Source organism: Globicephala melas, chromosome 10, assembly GCF_963455315.2.
Source record: "Globicephala melas chromosome 10, mGloMel1.2, whole genome shotgun sequence".
In the NCBI taxonomy this organism is placed as follows: domain Eukaryota; kingdom Metazoa; phylum Chordata; class Mammalia; order Artiodactyla; family Delphinidae; genus Globicephala; species Globicephala melas.
The window spans coordinates 80,116,486-80,129,442 of record NC_083323.1 but is presented as its reverse complement, the minus strand read 5'-3'; the positions used below and the strand labels follow the sequence as shown (position 1 = coordinate 80,129,442).

The following is a 12,957-nucleotide window of genomic DNA, read 5'->3' as shown; positions in this document are numbered from 1 at the left end:
TCAATCCTAATTTTTAAAATTTGAGGTGAAACATACAGTGAAATGAACACATCTTAAATGTATTTGATGAGTTTTGATAAATGTATAAACTTGTATAACCAACACTTCCATCAGCATATTGAACAGAAAGTCCCCAGTATCTCCTTCAATCATTCACCACTTCCTGCAAGTAATTCCTACTTTCTGTCACCATAGTTTACCTATTTTTGGATTTCACATGAAAGGAATCACATAGTACGTAGTCATTTATGCCTGACTTCTTTGGCTCAGCATAATGTTATATGTATCAGTCTTTTTCATTGTGGAGTACTCTTCCATTGTATTAGAGTAATATTCCATTGTATCAATATTAAGTATGTGAGAATGCCCAGGGGAATCTTCCTCTCAGAAATGTTTCTGAGGATATAGGAAAATATAGAGCATGGGATTTTCTGAACCCTTTTATTTAGCCTTTAAAAATACTTCGACCCAGGCGTGGAAATTGACATTGCCTTATTAACACAGATGCTCACGAAGTGAGGCTGCCTCTACAGTAGCTTAAGCCATGGGCAAGTCAGACTTTTGATAAATATGGAAGCTCTATTCTTAGCATTAGTGCTTTACCACTTCAGGTTGCTGTTCTTACTCTTCTATATAGTCCTTTAATGCCCATTTCGAGTTTATTGAGACTTATTTTGTGGCCTTGCATACCTGCATGGCCTGTCCTGGTGAATATAACAAGTGGATTGAAAAGAATGTGTGTTCTGCATTTGGATTTTTTAAAAAATATTTGTTTATTTATTTAGCTGTGTTGGGTCTTAGTTGCAGCGCGCGGGCTTCTCTCTAGTTGTGGCTTGCAGGCTCTAGAGCGCGGGCTTAGTTGCCCTGCGGCATGTGGGATCTTAGTTCCCCAGCCGGGGATCGAACCCGCGTCCCCTGCATTGGAAGGCGGATTCTTAACCACTGGACCACTGGGGAAGACCCTGCATTTGGATGTTTTGTTCTATAAATTCAATTAGGTCAAGACGGTTGATAGTGTTGCTAACATCTATATTATTACCTGAATTTTTTCCTGCCTTGTCTGTCATTCTAAAAGAAGGTTGAAAAGGAGGAACAAATGAAAGATGGGACAAACAGGAAAACAATGGCAGGGCAGTAGACTTAAATCCAACCATATCAACAATTACGTTAAGTATAAATGGACAGAATTTGTGTAATTCTCCCTTAATTGTGTCAGATTTTGCCTCATGTCATTTGAAGCTCTGTTATTAGTTGCAAAAACTTTTGTGATTGTTAGGACTTCCTGATGAATTGACTCTTATCATTATAAAATACCCCTCTTTCTTTCTAGTAACACTTGTTGATTGGAAGTCATTTTTCTTATATTAATATAGCCACTCCTCCTTTCCCAGGCTTACTGTGTCTTTGGATTTAACCAGTCTGACAATCTCTGGCTTTTATTAATGTTTATTCCATTTATATTTAATATAATGATAAATTATATGATTGAGTTTATCTACCATTTGCCATTTGATTTCTTTTTCTCCCATCTCTTCATTGTTCCACTTTTACTGCCTTCTTTTGGATTAAATGAGGATTTTATTAGTAGTCTATTTCATCAACTCAATTGGCTTTTTACTTTGTCTTTTTATTTTATAGTTTTAATGGATTATATTATATATTATTATCACAGCCTGCTATGAATTAGTATTAAACACCTTTGTGAATAAGGTAAGAACTTTACCCCCTTTTATCCACCGAGCCATTAAGACTGTGATTTTTTTCATAAGCCCTAACCATTCTGCATCATGTGGACGGGGGAGTGCCCACAAGTGAAAAGATGTATAAATGTGAATATCACTCATTATGGTTCCCTTTACTCAAGAGCTGAATTCCTCATAGTTTCTACCTGCTTTTGGTCACTCTCCAATTTCTTTAAAATTGTTTTATATGTCATCCGGTGTTTTGTATTGCTATTTGTGGGACAGTAAGTCCAATACAATCTATTCCACTATTATCAGAACTGGAATTCCCATTTAGTCATTTTTAATAGTGTAATAATAACTTTTGAGTCCATCCCTAATTCAGAAACTTGACAGTAACCTTCATTTAACTTTGCAACCCTTTTTCCCATTCTGTCCCTGTACGTCCCTGGCTTAAGGCAGCCATCATCCTGAATTGTGTATTATCGTCCCCTCTTTTCTTTTTGTATAGTTATATTGAATCTATATGTATTTCTAATATATGTGTGTGTATTTATATATTTGTATTTAATTGTTTTTAACTTTATAAAAAGTCTTGCTGAATTAACCAGAGACTTACTTTTTTATTTGCCTTTATATTGCATAGATTTGTCCAAACTACACGTGCATTGTTTTAGTTTATTTTGAAAACTGTATGCAATTACATTGTGTAAATATACCAGTTTATTCATCTCCTCTCACATTGATGGACATTTGGGTTGTTTTCACGTTTTTGTCCTTGTGACAAGTCCTACTGTGAACATTTGTGTATTGCTCATGGTTATATACCTTGGGGTAAATATTGCTAGATTGAAATTAATTCTAGATTAATGCTAATTGCTAGATTAATGTACATGTTTAATTTTAGCCCATTCTACATTCCCATTACCATTCTGTAAGAGATTCTGTGCATTCACCTCCTTTTACAGTACTTGGTACTCTCCAGTTTTTTTGCCAGCTGACTGGGTATAACATGGTATCACATAGTTATCTTAAATTTCTTGACTATTAATAACATTAAGCATCTCTTCATATTTTTATTGGCTGAAAGTGTTTCCTCTTCTGTTATATGTCTGTTCGTGACTTCACCTCTCCCATTTTTTTAATCAATTTGTAAGAATTCTACACTTGGAATACCACTGAACTACCACCTATATTTAACTAATTTTAATTTATTAAAGAAGTCTTTGAATCTGTCATTCTTCCTGACCACCCTGTTTAATTTGCAAACCTCTCCAAATTCCTGACCCTCTGATCTCCTGAGGATAACTGCTCGATTTTTCTCCTTTAGCACCTACCACCTTTGCCATATTACATACATATTTATTAATTGTGTTTACTGTCTGTCTTGTCCTTACTGTTACATGTAGGATGCTATGTGATAAGCATAGAGATTGAGAGTAAGCATTTATAAATTTTTATAACACTTTAATGTTGTTGTCGTATTTTATTATATTAAACAAAGACTTGGTCTCTAACAAACTGGAAATTTTTTAAAAAATTGATTCTTCACCACCATTTTGAAAAGCATGGCCTAAGTTCTCATACCTCCACGTCATAGAATTTGAAAGGTATATTTAACAGAATAGAGAAGAAATAGATAATTACCTGTCTTTCTTGGAAAAGTGTTCCTGCTCTACACAAATTATAGTTGCCAACAAAGACGAATATTTGTTTTTCTAAGTTAGTGAGGTGATGAGAGCTTTTCTAAAGTGAGCATTATTTTATTTTATCAGCATCCCCCATGTTTATAGCTGAGCCTGGCATGTGTCTGTCTGTCTCTCTTTTATATATATGTATATAGTATCTATCTAGATACTATCTAGAGCTCTTTGAAGTTCAGCTTTTAAAATGAAAGGGAATGTAAGCCACTTAATGATATAAAATTCAAGGACCATACACTCTTTGGCTTAATCCTTTGTGTTCTCAATTTTCCTGTTTTGAGTTTCCACCCTGAAGCGTGATCATTAAATTTGCGCCCCACCTCTCTGGACTGTGCACTAGCTAAATGTGCAAGTAGATTTTTGAGAACTCCTAGGTTCATAACCTAGCTTATTAACCCCCTGATTTCTGGGTGACTGTAAATGCATGCCTTGGGTATTTTTATGCTGTAGTATTTCTACATAAAATGGTAGTGATATTTTATACCTTCTGAAGGGAGTAATGTTCTGGGAAATTCTTAGATGAAATCTATGAATACTATAAAATCAAAGTAAGATTTCACAATGATTAAATGGCATTTTATTAGAGTGAATGCACAGTAGAGAACTGATCTAAGCAGCTGTTTATCAGAACTGTAAATATGTTTGCAAAAATAAAGTGGTAAGACCTGGTTACTTGGAAACAGAGGGCAAAGGTTTCTTTTAAGCAACACAGCCTTTATTTCCCAGGCGTTTGCTACACCACAGTATCTGCAAAGTAGCAAGAGCCTTACTTAGGCCTGTTGGGAGAATTTATGTGGGTGCTTAGCTGGTACCTGAAATGTATTAATTAATATTGAAAATCACATAATTTACCTTTTTCCTGTTAATGACCAAATTTTTTGCAAGGATAATTTCAGTTTATTTTTTAACTGATAAAAGAGTGAGTAGATTGTGACACAATTTCAGCCTAAACCTAGCTGTGAGATAGGATCAGAGAAACAAAAATTTAATATTATAGTGGAAATCAGACAGACATAGTTTAAAAACTGGTTTTTGTAAACTGGTTTTTGTTATACTTACTTGCTGTCTTTACAGGCGAAGATCAACAAACATCTTTGATCTAATTTATAAAATGAAGAGGAATTTATGCATTTTATAGGGTTCCTCTCATGATAAAGAATTGTGGATAATTTATATTAATGTGTCGGAACCACTGTAGGCACTCAGTACATGATAGTTATTGTTATGTTGCAAAATACCAGTAGATGTGTATGTGCTTATTATATATGTTCCTGAACCATTTTCTTAGACAAATCTTACAGTAATTCCCTATTGCGAAAAAAAAAAAAAAAAATTAAAGGCAAAATTGAGAGAGCAGAGATTAGGTGGGGCTGGTGCAGAAAGAACAAGTCTTATCTATGCAGCATCCCTCATGGCCCTGAGCAAAGTTCCACAGCCACCTCTGATGACCTCACAGAGACCCAGAGCTCTACAGAGTACAGCGCGGAAACCATCCTACTGGAGTTTAAACACCGTGGGTGCAAGAACTGTATTGTACTTATTTTATTAACTGATCAGTTATAGCATGTGGTCCTGCAGTACAGTAGGCAGATGAATGGTCATAGTTTGTTAAATGATTCATTTAATTCAGCTCTAATACTTCACAAATTCTCTGTATTTGACTGCTAGGTGCAGTTATAATTTGATGTTGAATTATCAAACCTGCCAGGAAGCATGTGTCATTTAAGGATGTAATGATAACATCATTATTTTTTCAGATCTAGGTTGGAATTTGCCCTTGACAAATAGCAAAATGATGAGTGATGCAAGTGACATGTTGGCTGCGGCGTTGGAGCAGATGGACGGTATTATAGCAGGTAATCTGCATCCTCTAAAAGACGCAATCATGACATTTACTTTGCTCTCTTGACTTTTTTATTACAACTCTTTTATTACCTCTCCACTTTCATATTTTCATTTATTGTCTCTCTCCAATGCCTTTAGGTTCCCCATGGTTTCATCTTTGTCCCTCTTCTCCAATTTTTGCCAGAATTGTTCTTAAATTTTATTTTAAAATGTCAGAAATTCTAGTACCATCCTGGGCTTCTAATCCAGGATAAAGGTGATTCTCGTCCAGATAGTCTGTGGACTGCACTTGGAGGGATACTGCTCTACCCAGTATTCAGGAGTGTTTTGATCTTTTCCCTTGAATTCCACATTCACTTTTCCACCAACAACTCTCACATCTGCTTATTTTTCCAATTCTTTGCTATTCTTCAGGTCCCTATGTCTACCAGCCAACCAGGTACTCCCCTGAAATGTCTTGTAGACACATTAGTGTCATCATTTAAAACATTAAGCTCATTATGTGTATATGTATAACTGATTCGCTTTGCCGTACACCTGAAACTAACCCAACATTGTAAATCAACTATACTCCAATAAAAAATTAAAACAAACAACAACAAAAAAAACCCATTGAGCTCATTATCTTTCCTCAGAAGCCCCTCTAGTTGTCTTTGTCTTGGCTAATTTCATAGTCCTCCATCCGTACAGTTTCCTAAAGCAGAAGTTTAAGTCATGCTAGGCACTTCCCACATGTTCCTCCACTTAGTTAATCAAATTCTATCAATTCTACCTCCTACCAAATTCTCCCATTCCCTCCTCTCTAAAATCTGTCTTGTCTGTGCTACCATTGTCTTGCTTTATCTAAATAACCCTCTCACTTGATGTCCCTGACACTCTTGCTTTCCTGCTCTAGTCCATCCTTTTCCAGACCACCAGAATCTTTTTTCCAAAATGCCAATCTGATCATCTTCTTTTTAAAAAATCTTCAGCAATTCTCTATTATAGAAGCTGAGCAAAAGCAGTCGACTATCATCTCCTTGTTTTCTCATCATAACTGAGGGGACTGACTAGTGGATGAGCCCTTTTCACTCCCTCGCAGTCCCCCAGGAGTGGTGGCTACCTAAGGTCTCATGTCATATTTTGTGTTTTGTCTCAAGAGGAGGACTTTCATATATTTAGGAACCAATTACAATGAGGAGATGTCTGAATGGGCTTAGGATGGGCTTGTCATGCACACACCTGGCGGTCAGGGTCAGGGTACAGTTGGTCTCTGCCAGCTACCAGGGTCAGGATATAGTTGTCCTGGCCCCAGCTCCTTCACTTTTCTGGTCACAAATTGGACTCTACTCTGCTTCGGTGGTTTGAAGAAATCAAAGGTATTTTCCTCTTCAGAAGGTTCTTCCCTTCAGGGGAGTGTCATGTGGGGTTTGACCTCCTTTGTTATACTTCTATGTCCTGGAGACCCAACTTCAATTGGACCTCTTTTGTAGATTAGACCACACCTTGAGTACTGTATTCGATTCTTAGAATATTATTTTCAAAGTGTCATTGGCAAACGAAAACTTACCTAGAGAAGGTAAGCGTGAAGGTGAAGAGTTTAACAAACTAAGGAACTGGTTATGTTTAACCTAGAAAAGTGTATTCTTGCTCAGGGCATAATATTGGGTTGGCCAAAATGTTCCTTCAGTTTTTAAGTAAAAATAAAAGACACGTTTTTCATTTTCACCAAGAACTTTATTGAACAGCATATTCACCCTTCTGTTCCACTACCTTCTGCCATTTTTCAGGCAACTCCATAATTCCGTCTTCACAAAACTTTTAATCTTTTTGAGCAAAGAACTGTTCCAGGTGCCTTTTACAGTCTGCCAGGGAATTGAAATTTTTTCCATTAAGAGAATTTTGTAAAGATCAAAATAAATGGAAATCTGAAGGTGCAATGTCTGGTGAATACGGCAGATGACTCAGAACTTCCCAGCCAAGCTGAAACAGTTTTTGCCTGGTCGTCAAAGAAACATGCAGTCTTGCGTTATCCTGATGGAAGATTATGCGTTTTCTGTTGACTAATTCCGGATGCTTTTCGTCGAGTGCTGCTTTCAGTTGGTCTAATTGGAGCAGTACTTGTTGGAATTAATTGTTTCGTTTTCCGGAGGGAGCTCATGATAGAGGACTCCCTTCCAATCCCACCGTATACACAATATCACCTTCTTTGGATGAAGACCGGCCTTTGGTGTTGGTTGGTGGTGGTTCATTTCGCTTGCCCCACGATCTCTTCTGTTCCACATTATTGTACAGTATCCACTTTTCATCGCCCGTCACAATATGTTTCAAAAATGGAAAGTTTCCATTATGTTTAAGTAGAGAATCACATGTGGAAATATGGTCAAGAAGGGTTTTTTTGCTTAACTTATGTGGAACCCAAACATCAAAGCGGTTCACATAACCAAACTGGTGCAAATGATTTTCAATGCTTGGTTTGGATATTCTGAGTATGTCGGCTATCTCCCATGTGGTATAACGTCGGTTGTTCTCAATTAATGTCTTGATTTGATCACTGTCAACTTCAACTGGTCTGCCCGACCGTGGAGCATCGTCCAGCAAGAAATCTCCAGCACGAAACTTCGGAAACCCCTTTTGACACCTTCTAATAGTCACGGCCCCTTCTCCATACACTGCACAAATCTTTTTTTTTTGCGTTTCAGTTGTGTTTTTACCTTTCTTGAAATAATAAAGCATAACATGCCGAAAATGTTACTTTTTTCCTTCCACCTTCAATGGCTACACAAAAGTCCACTAATTTTGATGTTTTTCTTCAATGCACACTGATATGACAGCTGTCACATGCAATCTAACAAAATTGTTCCGAAGTTAAAGACAACTAAGCGGTATTAGAGCCATCGTACAGAAAACCCGAACGAACTTTTTGGCCAACCAAGTATATGCTTTTATTTTTTTAATTTAAAATTTTGTTTTATGTTTTAACTTCCTTTTAAAAATTGAAGTACAGTTGATTTGCAGTGTTAGTTTCAGGTGTACAGCAAAGTGATTCAGTTATACATATATATATTCTTTTTTCAGATTCATTTTCATTACAATTATTACAGGATATTGAATATAGTTCCCCGTGCTATACAGTAGGTCCTTGTTGTTTATCTGTTTTATATGATATATGCTTTTAAATAGTTGAAGGACTATTCAGCCATTTACTCTGTCACAGTTTCAGAAAATATAACAACTAGAACCGATTATAGGCTCTTACCAGAGGTTACGTGTAACCTTACACTTTTAGTGAACCTCTAGTCAAGGAGAGTGGTATTTCTGGAACAGTAGTTGAGGGATACATTTTACATATTCCACTAGATTGGTGTATTTGTTCCTCAGCGCTGGCAGGGCTTCAGGACCAACATTAGAGTTATTAAGAAAATCCAGATTCCCCAGCTCCCACCTCAAACTGAGTCAGTCAAAGCTTTGTGGGTAGTACCTGGATTTATATTTTGAAATTACCATCAGTATTTCTCCAGCTGAGGTAAGAGGGAGAGGAAGAGAACTGACTACAAACATTTGGGGAATTTTTCTGAATACATATCTCTCCCCTCTCCCCACCTTGTTTTGTGATGGAGACTGAACAGAATAGAGGGTTACCATGGGCTCATGTGTTTTTTAATGATATCATCAGATGATCTTAATACTTAAAACTCCTGGAATAGGACATTATAGTCTGTCTGGGTTTTGATGCTTTTCTGTTCTTCCTTCCTCTTGACATACTCTCCTCTATTTTTTCTGAGTTCTTATCTCAACTTTACAGGGTTTCCTGAGGGGGTTGATTGAGACAGTTATGTGGTTCCGTTAGCGTTTACCACTGTGCATATCAGTGGTCACCATCAACACAATTTGGTAGATGTTTGGTTCAAATCTTGTGGTCCAGTATTAGGAATATCAGTGGAATGAACCAGCTGAAAGAGAATTCCTTTCCCCATTGTGAGAACTGGCCACTGGAGAGAGAACTTACACGTTGGCTCACAAGTTTCATCAGTCGTAAGACCTTCAAATTTGTGAGATGATGGCCTAAATATCATAACTGTTGAAATTTAAGTAGAAAGTTAGTATGTATATTTGATGGTATGTATATCTGATAGACCAGAAAATAAAAATCAAAGAGATGAAGAGGTGTATATGGGTGCTTTCAGAATGGGCTGTGAGTCAGGTGTATGGATTTAAGTAGTAGAATGTTTTCTCTAATAAGTAATAGAAAACAAAAAGGGCTGTAAAACTATGTTTTCAAGCTGATGTTATCAAGAGCATTTGATAGTAGGCTGCAAACAAAATCGTGGGGGGGGAATGTTTATACACACATGCACATGCATATACACATGTACACATGTAAGTTACTGAAGTTCTTCAGAGATTAGATTCTGGTCAGTTAACTGGGAGCTGGCCCTCTTACCTTTGAAATTATGCTATGCAATTTCCACCTCAATGTGCAACTTATTTACAGGGCATTTAGAGTTTATGGTTTCTAAAATTTGTATTTTGGGGAATACATGGCTCCACCCAAACTGATCTGCTACCTTATCTTAGCCCTTGTTTCCTTGAGGTCAGCACATCTTACCCCAAAGCCTACCATGCTCTTACTACTCCACACAGCTGCCCCCCCCCGTTAGATATTTGATCATTGGTATTTATCATCAATTGCATGGTTTTTATCATTTCACCAAATGACCATGCCTTGGAGAGGTTTACGTGATTGAATTCTCTTTTCCCTGTTCCTTGTTTGGTCATTCCTCACTGTGACTAGACTTGCTTGCCACCTTCAGCTTTGGTATATTATCCAACATACATTGCTCTCTCCATGATTTTTTTTTTTTTTAAACCTAGGTTCTAAGGCCCTGGAATATTCCAATGGGATTTTTGATTGCCAGTCTCCCACCTCCCCGTTCATGGGAAGCTTGCGAGCTCTGCACCTTGTGGAAGACCTGCGCGGGTTGTTAGAGATGATGGAAGCGGATGAGAAGGAAGGCTTGAGGTGCCAGATCCCAGACTCCACGGCGGAAACTCTCGTCGAGTGGCTGCAGAGTCAAATGGTAGATGTCTGCGTGTTACAGGTCCCGCGCGGTGAACCTTCTGTTGCTTATTCCAAAATTTAGAACCTAGAATAGCTGATCAGAACAGGAAAAAACAGTCATAGGGCAATAGGTTTGCCCTGATTTTATCCCTTAAGAGATTCTGATTCCCTTTTGACCCTAAGGATAGTTTTTTTTATATATGTATATAATTTATTCTTGGCTGCGTTGGGCCTTCGTTACTGTGTGCGGGCTTTCTCTAGCTGCGGCGAGCGGTGGCTACTCTTTGTTGCGGTGCGCGGGCTTCTACTTGCGGTGGTTTCTCTTGTTGCGGAGCACGGGCTCTAGGCGCGCAGGCTCAGTAGCTGTGGCTCGCGGGCTCTAGAGCGCAGGCTCAGTAGTTGTGGCGCACAGGCTCAGTTGCTCTGCGGCCTGTGGGATCTTCCTGGACTAGGGCTCAAACCCCTGTCACCTGCATTGGTAGGTGGATTCTTAACCACTGTGCCACCAGGGAAGTCCCAGAATAGTTTTTTTTAAAGTGCTGTTAGTATACATTTCATGAATGCCAGCTGGTCACCTGATTTTACCCATAAAAGTGGACTAGCTTTTCAATCGTGCTTGAATGACCTGCTGTGGCTTAAAACCAAATAGTCCTGTGAGGGAAAGAACAGTTGCACTTAATAGGTGCTTTCCTGGTAGTACTGGGAAGTTTACTGTAAAAGGACCCAGTAGCAATTCAAAATAGGGAGTGCAGTGAATAGATACTTCTAATAACAAGAGAGGTTGGTAGCAGTAGTTGATGTCAAGTGCTATCTAGTGGTTGTGGCAGTCATTTCAGTTCCAGTGCATGAGTTAAGCTGTGGATTGGGCTTTAAATGGTGTTCTTATTCACTGAACAATGAGCCTCTTTCTAGGCATCCGGCAGATCTGCCCTTTCCCGGGACATAGTGGTAAATACCGTGGTTTTAGTATGTGTTAAACACGTAAAATCTAGAGAATATCACAAAAATATTCAGAAGAGAAAGTAGAAAAGGTGTTTATTTTGTAAGTATTTAAAGGATATTCAATTTTTAGGAAGATGCATGAATAAGCCTAGAAGTTAATTGTATCAATATTTATATAAAAGCTAATGAAAATTGTATGAAAGAATCAAGATCTGTTTTTGGTCTGTGGTGGAAATGTAAGGTGTTCGCTTTGGGAACCTTAATAAGTACATCCTACGACTAAAGCATTTTCATGTGATGTGACACAAATACCGGTGTTCCCACCCAGTCCCATGCTGGACCTTCTTACCTTTCCGGCCAATATATTGTACCTTCCCATTTCAAGCACAAACAGTACGATCCATCTTTTAGTGGTGGTGCAGCTATGCAACCTTGATAGTTAGAGATATTTTACTTTTTATAATACACAGTGCCTCATTATTGTACTTTATAATTGCTCTGCAAGCTTCTCCTCTAGAGACTTAAGTATCCAGGTTTGCTGATTTCTTTGGAGAATTGCTGCATGCTCTGAAACCAGACATTTCCTAGCATATTCCTTAGGCTATTTCCACTTCCTCTCTCACCCCTTCTTTACTCCATGTTTTCCTGACCATTCAGCACGTAATAGGAAAGGAACTTATGCTGGTAGAGGAGCCCATTCCCAGCCAGCCTCCAGAGGCAGCCAATGGCAGCCGTAGCTTGAGAGTACTGTGGTTGAATTTTTCACTTGTGTCCAAAACTTTGCCATTAATATGTGCTCAATCTGTTCTGTTACAGTATTTCTGGAAAAGATTGAAAGTGGTGATGATGGTGTCTGAACCTAAATCATGTCATTCATACCTTTTTCAGAAACTTCCAGTGATAGTCACAGCTCACTGAGAAAAGCCAAAGTACTTGCTGGATTGCAAGGCCTTTAGGACTTACTCCTCACTGCTTTCTGACCTAGTGTCTCATTGCACTTCCCCTCTTTCACTCCACTTCAGGCACATGGGATTCCTCACTGATTCTACAACATGCTGGGGCGACTGGCCTCAGGGCCTTTGCACTGGCTGTTCACTCTGCCTGGAAAGTGCTTTCCTCGGATATCTGTATGGCTAGCTTTCTTGCATTCTCCTTTAAAAGTGGTGCTCTCAGTGAGGCCTTTCCTGGCCACCCTATCTAAAATTTCACATATTTATTCTTCGTAGTACATCTCCCTGCTTTATTTTTTTCTAAAACTCACCACTTTCTTACGCAATATGTATTTGCCATATTTATGTGTATTTTCTATCTCTCCAACTGGAATGGAAGCATCATGAATCAAAGATTTTTGCCTATGTTTAAAACAAACCAAAAGTGTATCGATGTTGCCTAGAACAATGCTTGGCGCTTAGTAGGTGGTCAGTAATTATATTTGTGATGAATGATGCTCCACGAATGATAAAATGGCGTATACATTTGGATGAACTGAGGTTATTTATTGTGTTAAATTTATTCTTTGGATGCATAATTGCTCGTTAATGTGTGTTTTGGGTTGCTCTCTATCTTAATATTTGACATTTTAAAGTTAAGTAGCCACAAAATGACAAATACTTTACATACCTTACAAAGATTCAGTTTTCATCCAAAAAATGACAATAAAAAACTAGATGTGAGTCCAGGGAGGTAAGTTTTTGGAGGGTTAAACTTATTTATATTTGTCCAACTGATTTATATCTGTCCCCTC

General features: G+C 38.1%; 1 protein-coding gene across 9 annotated transcripts in view; it reads left to right on the top strand.

Annotated features, from left to right (window-relative positions):
- PPFIBP1 (PPFIA binding protein 1) overlaps positions 1 to 12,957 on the top strand; it is a 176,491-nt gene that overhangs the window by 104,191 nt on the left and 59,343 nt on the right. For 6 of the 9 annotated variants that reach the window (XM_030830501.3, XM_030830494.3, XM_060305934.2 and 3 more), the window contains 2 exons: positions 5,143 to 5,241; positions 10,085 to 10,290. In XM_030830501.3, coding sequence (XP_030686361.1) covers positions 5,178 to 5,241; positions 10,085 to 10,290 — 270 coding nt within the window. In that variant the 5' untranslated portion in view covers positions 5,143 to 5,177. Of the gene's footprint in view, positions 1 to 1,638; positions 1,711 to 5,142; positions 5,242 to 10,084; positions 10,291 to 12,957 lie in introns of all 9 variants that reach the window. The other 3 variants (XM_060305930.2, XM_070046433.1, XM_060305932.2) reach the window with 1 other exon arrangement.